At 37.1% G+C, this 19,316-nt stretch overlaps 1 protein-coding gene across 5 annotated transcripts in view; it reads left to right on the top strand.

Annotated features, from left to right (window-relative positions):
* The window catches only part of LOC145693390 (cyclic nucleotide-gated channel alpha-3-like), a 369,908-nt gene that overhangs the window by 332,845 nt on the left and 17,747 nt on the right, over positions 1–19,316 (top strand). For all 5 annotated transcript variants that reach the window (XM_081769343.1, XM_081769342.1, XM_081769341.1 and 2 more), the window contains one exon: positions 7,765–7,930. In XM_081769343.1, coding sequence (XP_081625469.1) covers positions 7,765–7,930 — 166 coding nt within the window. The remainder of the gene's footprint in view (positions 1–7,764; positions 7,931–19,316) is intronic.

The following is a 19,316-nucleotide window of genomic DNA, read 5'->3' as shown; positions in this document are numbered from 1 at the left end:
TATTTTGTGATCGGTATGGTAAAATACTATTTTTCCATACTATTTTACCGTAAATTATTAATTATATGTAAACATTGTTATTTTTAAATGACTGAAGCGAAGTAATCTCACGATGATGTTTTAACATCTGGTCATTAGGGGGGGCCAGGAAATCATTTGGGGAGCCTTGCCCCGATGGGCCCCCCGTGGCTACACCCCTGCCTAAGACGTACCTGGAAGATCAAAAATAGTACCCATCAGTATCAACAACCTTCTGAAAACGTTCGGGATGGGCATGGATTCCTTCGCGATAGAACTTGGTTTGCCGTGAAGCAAAGAAGGTATCAAGTGCATTTTGCACCTTTACTACGGAGTTGAACTTTAGTTCTCTAATGTGAGTGTCCAAGAAATGGTTCAGGGATAATCGGACGGTGCATTGTCCAGGGAGTATGGATGGTGTCCCGGGTCACTCTAATCATGTGGGGCTTAGCGTTGTCCCGTAACGGGAGAACCCCTTAGCGATTGAGAAGTGCTGGCTCCAGGGTTTTGAGTTTTTCTTGAACATGGCTCAACTGCTGACAGTAGACAGTTGCATTAATGTTCTGCTCTGTCCAGCCGGTAGCAGTTAACGATGCACGATGTCGCGAGCAGTCCACCAAACACACAGCAGGACTTTCTGCTGCATTACTGGTTTCAGCTGTTTTGGAACCAGTTCATGGGATTTTAACCAATGATGACGACGCCATGGAGCTTCTAATCACATGTCAACATCCTGTCCAGAAATGGCTCCTTCCTCAGACGAGACAGCAAAGAAACACAGGTGTCTGCACGCGTAGTCTTCTGACCCGGAGTTAATTCATGTGTTAATAGACTCAAATTGTAGTGTTTCCCAAGTTGATGGAGGTGCTGCCGGATGGTTTCTCCACTCACATTGAATGTTAGCCCCAGTTCCTCACAGGTCTCTCCACTGTTCGCCTCAATTGCTACCTAAAGATCTTCATTTTGCACATGTATTGGTCTTCCGGCACGTGGTGCGTCTTTCGTGAGTGTTTTGTCACCGTCCTTAAACTTTCTAAACCACCCTTGCACTGTCTGCGTAATCACGACACCCTCACGAAAGGCCTGAGATATCTTCCGCCCCACTGCAGTGGCGTTTGATCCAAGTTTGAATTCGTACAGCATACACGCCCTTATGACGCTCTGTGGAGGTTCCATATTCACTATGTCCTTACACAAGTTCATGTTGTAACTGAACTGCCGCAAGCAGGTAGAATGTTGGATATACCCACACCAACATTTGACCTTCGCCTTTTCTCCATTCGCATTCAACTCACGGTGTGAGGATCAATTGAACACAGACCTCCACAAAAAGCGACAGGACTTTCTTGGTTACCTTTATATATCTCACAGGACATAATATGTTTCGTATAGAGAATTATTAAACTTAGTTTTAATATCTCGAGCTCCGGAAGTCGGAATGTCAAAACTCGAGATTCGTGTTCCTCGTGATCTAGTTTACAAAATATATAAACATCAGGTGGGGTCCACTTTGCTTCCCTGCAGCCTACTTTTCAAACGAAACTCAGTTTTCCAGAGTGTACATTTTGTTTCAAACTGAGTTCTGCCCTGGCTAACATACATAAATTCGCTTCTATAAGTGTCGTTAAAGTTACACTTGAAATTGTCGTTCGGCATTCTTGTAGCTTATGAAGGCATGAATAATTCAAGTATGTTTGTCACAACATCTACAAAAGAATATTCATTCGTATAGAACCTCCAATACATTACATTAAAAACACATGAACTACACAAAGAAAACTATTGTGCGTTAGAGCAGATCTCTTATTAGCGAATGGCCCTACACCCGCGCACTGCTCAGATAGCTCACAGCCTGAGCCTGAGCGCGAGTCCAAATTTAACTCAATCGCGATTAAGATTGTCAAAGGTGTAGCGGTTTATATTGAATATACCAACACTTTATTCACTAAGTCGTCTTAGATTTTTCTCCAATCCCAAAAAGCGGGTGGATTTTCGTGATTAAGATAGCGAGGGACGAATATAGAACCTGACAATCGGATGGTACCCGCAAAAATCGGGTAATATGACAACACTAAGCTAAATAGAAAATAAGGTATATCCCTATTTAAGATCACTACATCTGCAACTCATGAAATCCAATTTGAAATCTCATTCACTTAGACTGAGATCTTTTATATTATCATTACTCTTTCACCTTGTTTCTAAATAGTACTGCCACTCTTTCTTTTGTTAACAAAAAAACACCACCTCCATTTCTTAAAAAAAAAAAGAAAAGAAAAAAAATAGATCGCAATACACAATTTTATTGTTGATTTGTTGCCACTCTGATAAATGTGAATGTTGTGGTTTTGCATGTGTTGACTGGTTTCTTATCGCAAGTCCCAGATACCTGCAAAAGTTCATACGTGAAGGGAACACCGATCATATTTTATTCTATATCTTTTTACTTCCCAATAACGATAGCCGTGCCTCTTTGTGAGAAACTGCAACTTATGTTCTTTTTTTATTCTGCCAATTGTAAAAGAATACTAAACAAGAATTTCCCTACACGTTAAGACATTTTAAGAAAAAATATCTTCTTTCACCTCTACAAATTTTGAGCATTTTTTCCCTACGCCGGGGGAAATTTCCCTCCATCTGGCAACTGTAAGCCGAAGATGGGAAAGATTCTTTGCTGTTTCCTCGTCGTTACTTGATATTAGTGCTGTCGAATTTTTGTGACTTCTGCAGTTTTCGGTTTCTGAGAAAATCGGTTTTCAAAACCGAAACCGCAAATGCGGTTTTCAAAACCGAAACTGCAAATGCGGTTTTCAAAACCGAAACCGCAAAAGCGGTTTTTAAAACCGAAACCGCAAAAGCGGTTTTCAAAACCGACATTTCAGTTTTATGAAATTTCACTTTTTTCAAAAACCGGTTTTCGGTTGTTTCAAAAACCGATTTCGACAGCACTAGTTTAGTGGCGGAGTAAGAAGGGAAACGTAAGCAAAATGGAAGTCAAACACCAGAATTTTGAGAGAAGCACTTTACTGAGCAAATAACGACACAGCACAATGAATACAGTGTACTCACGGCTTAATCTGCATCTGCAGAATGAGAAATGGGATACTGTTCAATGTGAGCTTCATCCTGATGGTCCATAAAGAGAATTCGATCGACTGCATGGTCAATTGCAGAACGCAGTTAATCTGCAGTAATAGACTGGACATGCTAATAATGTTCTAACGCAAAATATTCAGAGTTGGAACGCGTCCCTGATACACTAAACTTTTTAGTTACCCCCACAACCAAAGTCGGATGATCGGCCTGGCCATGGAAAGGCAAAGCAATGGCTAAGAATTCGGTCTTCAGTGAAGTATTCGCGAAGAATCTGCTGTACGTTACGGCTACATTTGGCGTTGCTCCGTCCTGCACATAAAGGTTGATTCGAGACACTTTCGTTGCTGCAACTGTGGAATAACAAACATGGTCAGCTTGTTAGCATATCTCTGCAAAGTGATGGGCCGTGTCACTGGCCCATTTGGACCATAGTCCTCAAAGAAGCACGGCCTGAAGATAAACTGGGCAATAAACCAATACCACACAGTAACTTTAGGTGAATGCAGGGGCACTTCGTGTATTTTATATGGGTTTTCACTAGTCAATATGCGGCAGTTGTGGGTGTTCACAGTCTCGTGAATGTAAAAGTGAGCCTTATCACTCCATGGAATATTTCACGGCCAAGCATTGTCCACTTCCACGAGTGCATGAAATGTCAATGCAAATGTTATACGAGCATCGGCATCTCCGGGACGGAAGTGATGTTTTATTGTTACCTTGTAAGGATACCAATGCAGCACTTTGCGCAGAATTTTCCACATAGTTGAATAGGGCATGTCCAGGTATTTTAACTGCCTTCGCACTTTCATGTCACTGTTACCCACGGATTTCTCTACGACAGCAGTAGCAACATTTTGAACTTCTTACTATTTTACACTCTTACGGCCTCGTCCTGGTAACAACCCTAACATGCTGGTCGTTCGATACCAGCTCGCGCCGTGTGGACTTTGTGGTGGACAAACACCGTGCTTATGGGTTTTCTCGGGGTTCTCCCGTTTCCTCCCACTTTCTTCATTCCACCATTTCACTCATCTCTCTTCATCACCGTCTCCTATAGCTTAACCGGCATAAGCGTGGGACGTAAAACTTAAAGATTTCATTTCATTTTTCCTAACATGCTAGTCTCCTCAAACTTTACCACCATTTTTTTAACACACATAGTGTAATGGAACCACGCTACTCCTTTCCTTGGAGATTTTCACTAATGGCACCAGCACAATTCTTCAACGTATAGTAAAATTTTACTAACAAGGATCTTTCTGTCAATCTCAGCACCATGGTTGCTTTCTTGGTATCCCATTCGTAACCTGGTGTTGCACTACAATGCAGGTGCTTTCTCACGCTTGTATTTGTTTCAATGATACTGGTTTGAGCGCCACTATGTGCCACAAGTGAACTGCTCTAATCTTGCTAATGTCCGAGTTTTGCTTCTTTAGCCTTCCCCCACACTTTTCCTTGTGATCAAGGGATCCCGGCTTCGATTCCTGGTGAATACATACGTGGGTCGGATCCCATGTCGGTCTGTAGGTCTGTCCTTAGAACGTCATCATCTCATAAGAAAGCAATGGCAAACCATCATGGTTCATCTTGCCCAGGGAACTTGACGTCAAAGACCTGTCTCCGGGCAGAACTCCCCGCATCATCATCGCCCATAACACATTACTGTTGTAAACTACAGGGGTAACAGGACTACAAATAAATCCCACGTGTATCACGGGGGCATAATTACGACCTTTCTTTCATTGTCTTCCATACTGTAATTACCGTACTTAAACTGAACAGCACCACAATAACCTTTGGAGGTGCGATTTGAAACTAATCTGTTCCTGGATTTTTTGGGGAGGGAGAGCTTGCAGTTTATGAGTATAGGACAGACTAGCATTTAACTTCGTTTTTGAAAGATGTCTCGGAAGTTGGAAGATGTCGAGGAGCTTCAGCCCAAACTCCCGCCATAAGTCCGCCACTGCCCGAGGGGTGTTTATAGCACAACAACGCCTATGCCTTCTCTGAACAGTGATACTTATTTTATGATAATCTGGTATAAATAAATGTTTTAAAAGAGATTCTTCAACTTAGGAGGGGAAAGAAGCACAAGAGAGATTTCGAATGTTGAAAGGAAAGTGTATAATACTGTTCAATCACGTATTAGTCGTTAAGTAGCACGTTATGACTACTTGGTGAAGCACTATTTGCGACTAAATTACTTCCTATTGTTAAATTACGTACAGCTACTGAAATTGAACGTTTTCTATTCAATAGACTTTGTTTTCTTCATGGCCTTGTTGTCTCCAATTCCTTTTTTACGAGGTTGGTGTTGAGTTTTTTTATGTCTTATGAATTGCATTTCCGTCCATACTCGCAAACTTACGTATATTGTACTTTAGATGTCATCCTACAATTGTGAGTTACAAATTTTGCAATATTTCCACAACCCAAAAATCAGACGTGTATACGCAGTGATCGACCGTACGTACAAGATCAAACTAGCTCCAAAAGTGTGGCAAGCGGACTATTTAACACAGAGATATCCAGTCTGTCAATATCTTCAGTCATTTCTACTTAAGTGACGACCAGTGCTCAACAACGTGTGTTGCAATATGAGTTCGATGTCGGACATAACGCTGCGACAGCAACTCAAAACATTTGTCCTGCGAGAGAAGAAGGCACGGTAAACCAGAGTACAGCAACTCATTGCTTCCAAACGTTTCATACAGGTGAAAATATCGAAGATCAACCAAGGTCCGGTCATTCCAGGTTAACATATACTGATGTTATATGACACGCCATTGAGGCAATTGACCAGAACACAGCGATTGTCAGAGCAACTCTGCATATCTCAGTTCACTGTAGTGCGTTACTTTCACAACTCGGAAAAACCATTGGGAGCTGTTGCATTATGCCACATGAGTTGACTCCAGCTCAGGCCTAGAGCAGAATTGATGTATGCCGACAACTGCTGCAAAATCCTCGTAATTTGCACTACCTGAAACGAGTTGTCACATGCGACGAACAGTGGATGTTTTTCCTTAATCCGAAGGTGCAAAAGGAGTGGTTAAGTAAAGGCCAACTTAGTGAACCAGTAGTCAAATAGGACTTTTTGAGCAGAAAGTCATGTTATGTGCGTGGTGGAACTACGAAAGAGTACCTCGCTTCGAGTTCGTTCCTAAAGCTCGTACTAATTTACAACGTTAATTTTTATTCCGAACAGTTGGAGTGGATATATGCACCACGCCAAAAATATTCTGCATTCTTGAATCGAAAGCGCGCTATGCTACAACAGGATAACCTCACTCAGCTAAGAAAATGCAACAAAACTACAGAAAATCAAGTGCTACACCCGGTATATAGTCCTGACTTTGCCCTTTGGAGTACTACCTGTTTCTCTCCATGACGCACTTCCTGAAATTATGATGCTTCACCAAGCAGAAAGAGGAGTAAAGAGTAGTGACTGACTTCTTTGTCTCAAAGGCAAAGATGTGGTATTGATGTGGAATCAAAGAACTGGCAGGAAGGTAGCTGCAGATAATCCAAGATGAGGAGCTATAGTTTGAATGTTTATTTACTGTAGCATTGTATTGTACTGCCTTTTATTGTACTATAGCAAATACAGGTATATGTTTACCAGAATGTTGCAAGACTATGACTCATCCTTGTACTGTGCATGAATCCTATTTTGTCATAACTTTTAAATTTCGAGTTTTTTTCCTTAGGGTTCAACACCGTCAATTGAGTTGAAGATGTTGAAAAAGAGTTTTTCATTGAACTACAGTTCTCTCATTTTCTAAGTTCAGAAACTTTTTGAGTCTGTGATTTCCGTTTTATTAAATAAAAAATTACGATTCCCACAGTAATTAATAACTTTCACTGGAGCACACATATGTCACCACGTTTTAATGGCAAAATTGCGCCTTTTCTTGTACCTGGAATATTAAATGATATTCATTTCAGGTATTCTAAAGGTATTAAATCTTTTGTACACGGGGTATTGTCAATGTCCCAAATCGTAGGGTATACGAGTCGCAACAAGTCAAATCTAATGCTATTTTACATCCAACGGTTAAAGCTAGTAAATATACAGAAAATAACTGAAGTCTTATTTATCAGACGTAAAGTATTGTGCCATGAGATCAATAAATTTTCCGCAGAACCAGTACATTCTGCAATTTTATTTCGGTAAAGACCCCAAATAAAAATCTCCAATTTCAACCACATTAAAGTATATATAGTATCTCATATTGTTTATGGTGTTGTACAAAGCTCTTTACGCCAGTCTACTGTGACACTTAAGTTAAAAATTAATTGATCGGCTCATGAAATTGGTAGATAGAGTTTGCTCACGAAACTAGTAACAAGATTATAATATTTAAATAATAACCACTTATCCAACGTAGTAAACAAGTTATAGAATCAGGGGTAACACTTAAAAATAATACTACCAAAATCATAGTGTTAACAAGTATGTATTTTATGTGATTAAGAAGATGAAGATTACACATGCCCTGTATATCAAAAATAGATAAAAAAAAAAGTAGTTGTACTTGATATTTTATCGAATATTAATTTCTCACGTTTATACATACACACACATATATATAAACTGTATAATTCCAATTCTACCTGGTTTATTATATAAAAATTGTTATTTTCCAGCCGCAATGGGACGCAGTCAGTCGACACCGGGTTTGGTAGAATCTAAAGGACGGATTCCATTAGAAGACATGTGGGTGTCGCCTATGGAGCCTCCTAGTTCTTCTATTGGACCTACGCCATACTCTGCGGACTCCCTCTTCAGTCCATCTGCTAGTCCTAGTGTCAGGTATGAAAACTCCCTATCACCAAACAATGCAGATTTACATCTTAACTAGTTATAAAATTTGTTCACTCTACTCAGTATATCATACATTGCGCTTTCAAAACCGTGGTTCAGACAAAATTGTTGTGGTCGACAGCAAAGAAACTAGTGTCATTTAATGTAGGATTAAAAGAGAGAGAGATACGCCTCCATACATGATCGAAATTAAGACAACATTGTCTTCAGACTGTTCTGATAAGTTCAACATTTGCTGTCAACACTATGACTTTCGAATTTTGAAATGGGAATTTACGAAGAAATATTCACTATATCTTGCTCAATTTTTATGTTTCGAATTTGGTTTCGAAACTAGGAAAGAAACCAGAAAATTATTGTTTTTGCTTTTAGCTATTGATTGATCGTTTGCGATGTCTTTATATTACTTTCTTCTATTTCTATAAAAGAGAAATAAGTTGCTCAACTAAGTAAATATTCAGTTGATATGAATTGTGTTTAATTATATGCAATTATCCTCCAGACTTTTAAACACGTTTCAAAATTGTTCTTGTCCTACATATACATTTTTGTGTATTTTTTCTTCTGAGTGCATACGTCTTATTATTATTCCTTATTTGATTTTATGTGTGCTTTATTTGGATAAATTCTATTCAAAATGGTAAAGATTGTGTTTATAAATAAACCAACTGAAATATCGTTCTTCTCACAGGGAATGTAAGGTTTGTGCAAAATATTATATTTGAAGGCGAAGAAATGAGTGAATTGAAAAAATAAGAAAAAGCAACGCCTTTGGCGTTCAGCGAGGAGCAATACCTTCGGCATTGTCCCTGTCAATATCAGCAAAATAAATAAATAACAAAGGGTAACGTCTTCAATGTTGTGTCTCTCAATATGAATAAAATAAATAAGTACCTAAGAGAAAGGTCTTCGGCGTTGTTCCTGTCAGTTCGCGGACCAGCTGCCACGTCACTTCTTGGCTAAAACTTGAGTTTAAATGCCGTCGGGACAATTTCATACATCAGCTCCGAAAACTATGGATTAGTTACTAATATCGGTCATATTGGACAAGTTATTTTTCACGTTCCCCCAACTCTTCACGACGATAGGGGATAAAGTTAGCAGTAATGGCGTGACCTGATCGCATTCTTGATTATCCAATTTGGGGCCCCATGGACTATAGCGTTAATGCGAATGAGTCAGGGATGCTTTGGTCCGGGATTGTTCACCCAGTGGCGGTTTCTCTTAATGTTTGCATGTTTATACAAACCTCCTTCCAATATTTTCAATTTTTATTTGTGCTCGTTTTATTGTCAACATCATCTTTTTTTAAACAAGTGCGTTTGAAACGGGGCTTGCTAGGTGCTTTCTGCTTGAAAGTTTGCCAAACTCCCTAGCTTAACAGCTTCTGGGCCACTGCGGGGGTTGCGCAGTAAGAGGGAAGTTATCACGCCGCGCAGTGCCTCATAAGGATCCATATACTTGCAGATCTTTTGCAAACAAATCTACCAAACAAAAACAGCTTTTCCAAAACATAACGCTTTGGAACTGGAACTTCTCCACCGTCTCTCCCCCTGTAGTATTGGTTGACACGGTTCTCGACTGAAGGGAAATAGTCTGTTCCTTTGTGACAATGTTGCGTACCGTAACCAAATCGCTACAAGGAGAGAGAGAAAAAAACTTGCGCCTTGCCTAAATGCGAGATTGCCAAGTGGTCATAACTATTGGTTCTGTCAACCAAGTAAGATCAAGGCAGCTAAGGAGATACTAAAGTCGACTCCGTGAAGAGTGAAGACAAATTGAGGGTGTGGATATTTAATACACTCGTATCTGAAGGAGCAGAAATTTGGCAACATTGATACAATGTTTTCCTTTTCATGTGTGTATGGGTGAATGAGAAAATTGGAGGGCAGTTTTTAGAAAAAGGGCGTTAATTGGGGAAGGGGTGAGATTTTAAAGTAGGTAGCGGACTTTGTAGTGTTGTATGTTTGTGTGTGTTTATGTGTGCCGGTCTTCGTTGTTCATTGGAATATTGTTGCTGTAATTGCATAATTACGTGTCTGTCCCTGATATACGTGAACTATTCTAGCAATGCAGTAGCAATGAATTCTGTGACGTCTCTGTTGAATTAGCCGTTTTCGAAAAGAACTTCAAAGCAAACCTACTTGTGAAAGACATCGGAAGACCGATTACGACTCTCAATATAACGCAAGTAATTAGAAGTAAGAAACGAACATTTACAAGGAAGTTCACTCTCAACTTGCACGAACAGCATAAGTGGTTATGTGAATGTGAAATTAAAAATGCTTTGCTTTGTTTTCCCTGTTTGTTGTTCGGGCCGGGGGAAGATGCATGGAGTAAAAAAAGGTGCAGACATCCAGCATCTGCACGACAAAATAAATAAATAAATAAATAAATAAATAAATAAATAAATAAATAAATGAAAACATGAAAATTCGTCAGCTCATATAAGACACGTTCTAATCTCACTGTGTTGGGAAATGTGAATATTGCTGCTCAAGTTGATGCTAGTTATAGGCTGTCCATTGAGAATCACAATCAAAAAGTGACGCAAAACAGGTACGTGCTCAATATAATCATCAATTGCATTTGGTTTCGTGACACCTTCGAATTGGCTTCAAGAGGACTTGATGTAAAACAGACTCTTCTTCAAATCGAGACGTATTTCGGAGATTAATTAATTTCGGTGCAGAACTTGACAGCGCCCTCAAGAGTCATTTAGAAAGCACAACAATTTTCAAGAGTACGTCAAAAATCATACAAAATGAGCTCCATTGTATGCTTGAAGCATGCCATGAAGAAAACGTTATTATTTATACCAGTGGCGGAGCCAGGGGAGCGATTGCCCCCACAGAAGAGGAAACTTTTATTTTATATATAAATAAAACCCATCTCAGAGATTGGAGCTTTTAAAAGTATCTCTAAGTAGCAGTATTACAACCCACCGCCCCCTAGAAGTCGTCCTGGATCCGCCCCTGATTTATGCTATTATTATTATTAAACTATTATTATTTATAATAATAATAATAATAATAATAATAATAATAATAATAATAATAATAATAATAATAATAATAATAATAATAATGAAAAAGGAGAGGTCATCCATTGTGCACCACCTAAAATTCAAAGCACGAGCCGTCACCTCTTGAAATTTTGTTTATGCTAACACAGGGGCTATGCACGCTGGTGCGAATGAGTCAGAGGTACCTTGGCCCGGCTAATGCGTTTGTATGACGTCATTGAATTGGGAGTTTTGGATCAGAGGTTATGATGATTTGTTTGTTTTCTTTCATGGGTATAAAATTACTAAAAATATGGCCTTTTATCTCTTTCTTGATGATTTATTACGTTATGAATTAGTGCAGGTTTACGAATGCTTTTTATTTCCGTTCCCTTTTATGGCATAAAATTTTGAGATTGTTATCCCTTTGATGAGATGGTATATAATTGGACTAACATTAGTGCAAATGAAAGTGAAATGAAATATTTAGTTTTACGTCCCACAATTATGCCGGTTAGGCTAAAGGAGACGGTGATGATGAGAAATGAATGCATTGGTGGAATGAAAGTGTGGGAGAAAACGAGTATCCCGAGCATAATGTTCCCCACCACAAAACTACTTTTGCGGGGGTTTGAACCAGGGACCCCTTACAGCAGAGGTGAGCGCTCTACCACTGAGCCACCGCGCTCTCTACTGGTGCGAATGAATTAGAGGTATTTGGTTCGAGTTAATGTGTTCGTTTCACGTCACTGAACTGGGATTTTTAGCTTGGAGGTTATGATGGCTTGTTTCGTTTCCTTTTATGGGTATAAAATTACTAAAACAAGGTCTTAAATTTTTTTGTTGATGATCTATTACATTATGAATTAGCAGACCCCAGTAATAGTATGAATTAGTATTAGTATTAATATGAAACTCGAAAACTTTGGAGCTCCTCCGCGGCTAATCCGTTAGCGTATGCGCCTTTGGCTTGGGAGACCAGGGTTCGATTCCCGGCGGGAGCTCATGTGGTTCGGATTTCACGTTAATTAGTAGGTTCTATCCCCGCTTCAAAATCAACTTAACTCAACTCGATAACTTTGGGAGGAATACTTGACTTTTGGTTAAGGTTTAGTTTTTATTCACGAGACTTACGGGACTCGAGCCACGATATTCAATTGTCAAAAAGTGTCTCCAGGAAAGCATACATTTATTGAAACGCATAAAAGAGGGGGAGGAGCGATCCCGGATCTGGTTAACAACAATAATTTATACCGTATTCGTTTGTGGATTAAATAAAACTGTTGGAAAGATTTAAAAAAGTTTCTTTGTGTATTGACCTATAATCATATGTTTAAAAGGAAACGTCAGCTATACCGTGTTACCTATTCCTTGCGTATTCGTCGTCACAGTATCGTTGGCATTGTTTGTTCGAACAAATACGGTGTTTAATTGTCAAATAGTGTGTAATGGTTTACTTTGAAAAGATATATTCATTCTTTGAGAAGGAGAAAAGGGATGGGATGACGTGATTTTGGACCTAGTTAGTACCTCTCGTTTTTGTTTATGAATTAAATGACGTCACATTTACTTTTTGCTTAAATCTGATTGGTTCATTGTAATTACGATTAATCATACTTATGTTACGAGATAAAATAGAGGAGTTATTTCTTACCTAAAAACAAGAACATATATGTGTAATGGTTTACTTTGAAATAATACATTCATTCCTAAAGAAGGTAAAAGAGGGAAGTGATGAGCTGACTTCAAACCTAGTTACTACTTTTCGTTTCCGTTGTGGATAAATAATAATGACGTCACATGTACTCTTTGCTTAAATCTGATTGGTTCATTGTAATAACTCTTACAAAACATTGTTATTGGTTTGAGCGATTTAAACGTTCAGCGTTCCAGTATTTAGTTTAATTAGTAAGGGCTTAGCTGATGGAAAACTGTTCCGACATGTTGTTTAGAATCATGAATAAAATTTTCTCAATATTACGTAATATTTGTAAGCTTGATTGGTTCTTTATTACAGTATATGGATGCGTATAGGCTTTTATAGAGCAAGGGTACATGAACGAATGTGATTGGTACCAACTTTTTGTGGGTTAATTTGGCAGAACCAGAGTCATGGTCTCCAGAACTAATGTTAGTATTTGATCACCTAAAATTGCTAAAGATATAATTTGGGAAGGTTTCTAGCCTCATGTATTCTCTTTATTACGTTATAGGCATGCACGGTCTACATTTAGTCTCCGAAGGTCATGAGTTTGATTCTTGATGAGAGCTTATATGACTTTGATATTAACTTAAATTATTGTGCTGATTAGGATTTATGCTCTACAAAGACTTTGTGTGAGCTCTTCAAAGTAGAGTTTCCTGTCATTTTATTTACATATAATGAGGATATGCGTACACTCCTCTTAATCTTTTTAATGAGAGAACTACGATACTTTAAGGTCACCTTCTTGGTCCTGCTGTTAGTTCGTGTGATTTATATATTAAATAACCTTGACGGTTTAGTTTAAATCATCATTTCAAAAATATTTTAGTATGTGCCAAGAATTTTCAGTGTGTGCAAATAGGGAATTGTTTCACGGTTAATCGCCAAACGTTATCCGGTTTTTAACTATTCAATTAAAAATAAACGGTTTTTACTATTCGATTAACAAATAAACTGTTTTTAACTATTCGATTAAATTTTTGAATTCACTAATTTCCAGTTATTACAAAAGTTCAAGTGAAAATTTGAAACAAATTTTTTCAACTCAAATTTTCAAATCGAAAATTTCAGTTTGATTTTTGTTTGAAAATTTGAATTCGAAAATATTGATTTCAACTTTTTTTATTCGAAAAGTTTAATTTGATGTTTTTAATTCGATTAGCACATTAACTAAAGAGATGGTGCTTTGCTTATATCTGAATGGTTCAGTGTTAGAACTCTTACAAAACATTGTTGTAAGTTCGAGCGATTTTTTAAACGCTCAGCGTTTTGTTGCTTAGTAAGCGCTTCATTGATGGAAACAGTGTTGCCAGATTATTAAAATCTAAACTGCTCCGATTCTTTTTGAAACGGTTCCGCAGAATGCAAAAATTTTCAAACTAAAAATTTTTCGAAACAAAAAAATTGAAACTAAATTTTTCAAAACTAAAAATTTTTCAAACCAAACAAAATTTAAACAAAAAATTTCGAAACAAAAAAATTGAAACTAAAAAATTCAAAAAATTTTCGAACTAACTTTTCAAAACAAAATTTTTTCGAACTAAACTAATTTTAAAAACAAAAATTTCGAACTAAAAGATTTAAATCACATCTAAAAATTTTCAAATCAGCATCTAGGTATCAAAGCACTCATCTTACCCGTTAAAGGAAACGAATTTTAAAAATCCCAGGGCCTAAAATCACGTGACATCTATCAGTCAATCAGCATCGTGGTACCAAAGCATTCATCTTACCCGTGAAAGGGAACGAATTTCAAAAATCCAGAGTTAGAGATTTCCCCGCAGGGTGACTCATGATGTCATATCACGTGACCTGGGGGCGTGGTTAAATTTGAATTTTCCGCGTGGGCGAGGTCTAAAGTCACGTGACCTCTATCAACCAATCAGAATCAAAAGATTTTGCTGACTCGGCTGGACATAAGGGGGGAGTACTGCTAAGCTAGACTTAAGCAGCATTAGGACTGTTACTATTCACATCAGCGACCCCGTAAACTATTGATTCGACACAGATATTAGTAACTTTCCATTAATTTTATGAGTCAATTCTTATCTTCCTAGGGGTGTCTTACGTCCACGATATTTTTTTTTCAAATTGCAAGTCATTTGTGTATGTCGACTTGGTTTTAGAAATTGTTACGTACCAAACTCATCTTCCTAACATGAAAACTTTGTGCAATATTCATTTTTATTTACACAAATTTTAATCCACCTCTTTCCTTTGAAGCCCCCTCATGCCCCTTAGGATACGAGCCAAAAAGTTCTATGTACTCTACAGTGTTTTTCAAACTATAGTGTCTTCGATCAGATCACATGATGTATGCCAAGTCTACGATTTGATTTGTATACCTGACAAATACACACACAAACAAACATTAATTTATATAAATACATATCAGATGAAATGTGCATATCACATTTTTTCATGCATAAGGTAGATTATATTTTGTAGCACAGGTGATCGACAATATATCTTGAATGCTCATGGTCATAATATTGGGCCTGGTATTCTTCTGCGATCTTGACAAAATGTTATTTTTAGTGATATAACTTCTCTCAAGCCATTTATGTTCCCAAAGTTTTACCTGCAAGACATACTCATTTTGTTCACCATTATGAAACAATCGTGAACATCTAATGACTTAACGTAATTGTATTTAAATAAAAGTGACCTTTTATCAAGTTGGCAATCTATTTTTATAACATTGGTGATTAGCTGATTATCTTTATAGATAGCACGTACATTTTGTATAGTCGCCAGCGAAAGAAATTCCCCCTGACTGCCATAACTCGTTAGGTCGGGTTTAATACATTTGCGTGTATCGCAAACGCCTAGACAGATCCAACCCAACTTACACGTAACATTTTAAGTAGGCGACGTCAATTGGTGAGAATGGGGGAGCACTGAAAAAGGCTTTTGCTGTCCAGTTGATGCAAGATTTTCTTTTTTTACATTTCAAGATTATTCTCCATTGTTTGGAATGTGTTGCCCACTGAGTGTCATGTAGCAATGACTTATTTCATTGTTTGTATAATGTATTATTTCATTATATGCCGCACTAAAGAATTAAAAGCACTGATCTTACATGAGTTAGAAAATGGTTGAAATTAACTGAAAATATTAAATTTGGAACAACTGATGTATATAAGTTTATGAATACTTGTCTTCATTCATAGATCTACTTCAATTCCCGTCATTCCAACATCTCTTTCCTTCTTCACACCAGAAGATCTTGCATAGACTGAGTATGGATTGAAATTGAAATTGAAGCATCTAAGAAATTTCAGTCCTGCAGGGATTCGAGCCCGGCCCGCTTAAGTAGAAATCCACTGCGGTAACCACTTACCTGCGCAGATTACTTGCGTAATATTACAGAAAAAATTGTTAGCTTGTTAAGCACCTTTCATGTAAGACTAGTCCAAATGCTAAGGCGTGTATGAAGAGACAATCATTAGTTAAGCTACTCATCACATCAGAAACAGGTCAAATGGCAACATCAATTAGAAAAAATGTCTCGAAACGTTCTTCAAGTTGGGACTGACGTTCTGATGTTGGTCTCGCATCCTAAAAAGAAGAAAAGATGGCAGATGTAATTTTGCAATTAATTAAATTGTATCAAGACGTGCAGGAAAATTAATTAGATCTCGAAATATTCTAAAGGAAAATATTTATAGCAAACGTATGTCCTCCCTAATTAGTAGTTTAATTTGTGAGCTTTATATGAGTGGCTTCTAGCGTTGTAGTATTGTGCAAAACTGCCAAGTGGCAAATCCGGGTTCGAATCCCATCGTGTCAGTTAATTTTGTCCAACAAATTTCATTGTTTAGATAATTGATACTGTAATTTTATTATTGCTTTATCATTATTAATGATCGTTTAAACCCCCAACTTTTCACGAATTCAAACTAATTTACGTTAGTTATTATAACGTAAAACAAAATGTGACTTCTTGGAAAACTACTTTATACGTTACAAGAACTGTAACTCTCAATTACTATCCGCAAACTGTAAACAAATCCTCGTGCGATACAGAAAGGTACTTTACACAAAAGTCAAAACATTGGCGTAACAGGGGGAAGCCTTTTCCTACTCAAATAAAATATTACTAATTTTGTTATATTTTCTGAGAATATAAAAATTTTTTAAATATATGTTTAGGAAAAATTAAATAAATTATGAGTCTTACTTTATATAGAAAGTAATAAACATGTTGTTGAAAATGTATATATGTTTATTTGCCCTCTATTTCCGTCTTGTAGTTTATAAGCTGTAAAATGAGTTCGTTCTACTGTGCTGGTTGTTACCGTAATAAATTATTTTCTATACGTAATTTTAATTCTGGGAGAGTAACTGAAAGATGTTTGCATATACATATATATATCTCCAAACTGTGAGATTCTCAACTGTAGTATGTGTTCAACCACAAATATATGCAGAAATATATAGCACTGTCAAGTTACACTTTGAGACTTCAAGCTACAATTGTAATGTAATTTTTTGCCACTATAAGCTAAATCATAATAAACCTGTATCGTTTCATTTCAATTTCAAAAGTAACAATGCACAAGTATATAAATATCCTTTTTAATGCTTCTTCTTCTTCATCTAAATCATTAACATCTCAGAAGTTCTTAAAACATTTCCAACCCAACGCCTCCCTTCCCTTTCTGTTGAATTATATTTTGTTAAAGTAAGGGGATAGTAGCTTCATCTGTCAGGAAATCTGCTTATTCCTCCTGAAACTCTGTAACTAATTCCTTGTCGACAGCTCATCTCTTTTCGTTTCATTTAATTTGTATGTTTATTTTCAGACTCTTGTCTAGTTCCTTTGTCGATTTAAAAATATTGCTGCCTTTTTGTTTCGACGATATCACTCGTTTGTTTTCATCAGGTGACCCTCTTCTTTTGAGGAACTGCCTTGATTGTAAAACTTTATCTTCACTTTTTGAACTATGTCAACTGATTTCTCTGTATCTAGTTATTCGAAAAGCATACATCAAATTATGAACTTTATTTTTTCAAAACACACTAACAAAATTCATGAACATGTTCATCATACATTCCAATTTCAGGTATGGTGAATGACGTGGGGCATATGACCTCCTCTACTGCGTTGGTATGCAATAACTCTGTAAAATTGTCTATGACTGCTTGGCACCGCGATGTTTTGCTCAGAACGACCACTATGACGACTTCCAGGACTTTTAATGTTCACTGTTGAACCCATTTCAATGAACTTCTTCGTAAGTCTGTGAACTGTTGATTCATTCAGTGCCTCATTTCGCCCTAGAACCACGTGAAGTCGCCTGACAGTTGCTGCATATTTTCTCCGTTCTGATAAAGTTTTCACAATTAGCACACATTGCGCTATAGTAAACTGCTCCATGGCTAGGTACCGACTGAAGAAATGCGAGAAATTCGGCCTAAGGCGACAATCGGAATGTTTGTGAGTAGAGCAGCAATACAAAACAATGTCGGCAACCAAGAAACAAAAATTTGCAAGACGATCCAAAACCGAAGCACTTTTTTTTAATAATCCTATGCCTTTTCATTTTTTCCTCTCATATTCATACGAAACATCAAATTATTAACTTTCTCCAGAAAATATTTTTTATGTGTCTAGGAACAGTATTTATACTATTTTCCCTATACTATCTGCCCTGCACGTAGAGATACGTCTCTATTGGAATGTAAATTTCTATATTCCTTCTTCGACAACAAAGCTGTAGCAGTTAAGAATCATTTAACCGGTTGGTATAACAAAGTCTTTCCAGAAAGTGTTATCTTATCTTTTACTGAAGGCGTGTCTAAAAATTATAATTCAAAACCTTAATCCATTTTTTAAACGTCAATTTGTTCATATTACTACCATGTTAAAAAAAAAACTTTTGTAACATCCTTTTGATTGATTGCACGGCTTTCTCTACTGCTCCATTGCTCTGCAGATAGTGTGCTGGAGCATATTTATTGTAGTATGTTTAATAAGTCTCTTTTCACAGTAAAGCTTGAACGTTGTATCTTTCAAAGGAAGGCAATTGTCTGTAACAATGACACAAGAAATACCTACTATTTGAAACAGTGACTTGTTGGTTTCAATGTATATTCCACAGTAGCATTCTCCTCTAACCATGTCCTTATCCATTCCGTACCCACATCAACCATGACAAGTAAAATGCACCAGAAAATGTAACAATGATCTAAATGAAATTTGTTTAATGGTTGTAAAGGACTTTTCCATTTACCATATTGAAGGCGGAGAGTTAGAGACTGACATACAAATCTCAGAGCAATGAACTAGGCTCTTAATCTCATTGACCATGTTAGTCCACCAGACTTCTGAGGATGCCAAATTTATGGTTTTATTCACACCCATGTAATTGTTGTTTGAATGCTTAATCTTAAAAAAAAAAAAAAAAAAAAGACAATCTTTCAGAAAATCAGGTCCATGACTATTTTAAAATAAAACCTCCTTCTAAAATATATATTGTCTTCCTTAGTATTTAAGTAGGATGGGATTTTTTAAAATCAATTTCAGTGGTGAATCTGGAAGGTAAAAACTAGGGGGCTGCCAGAACTCAGACTATGATAAGTGTATCATGAGTTTACCATAAACTTTCCAAACTATATAAATAATAGCTTAAATTGTTTCTTTAAAAAAAATCAACTTC

This window comes from Thermobia domestica, chromosome 8 (genome assembly GCF_964235325.1).
Source record: "Thermobia domestica chromosome 8, izTheDome1.hap1.1, whole genome shotgun sequence".
Taxonomy (NCBI): Eukaryota; Metazoa; Arthropoda; class Insecta; order Zygentoma; family Lepismatidae; genus Thermobia; species Thermobia domestica.
This window is presented reverse-complemented; position numbering and strand designations above follow the sequence as displayed.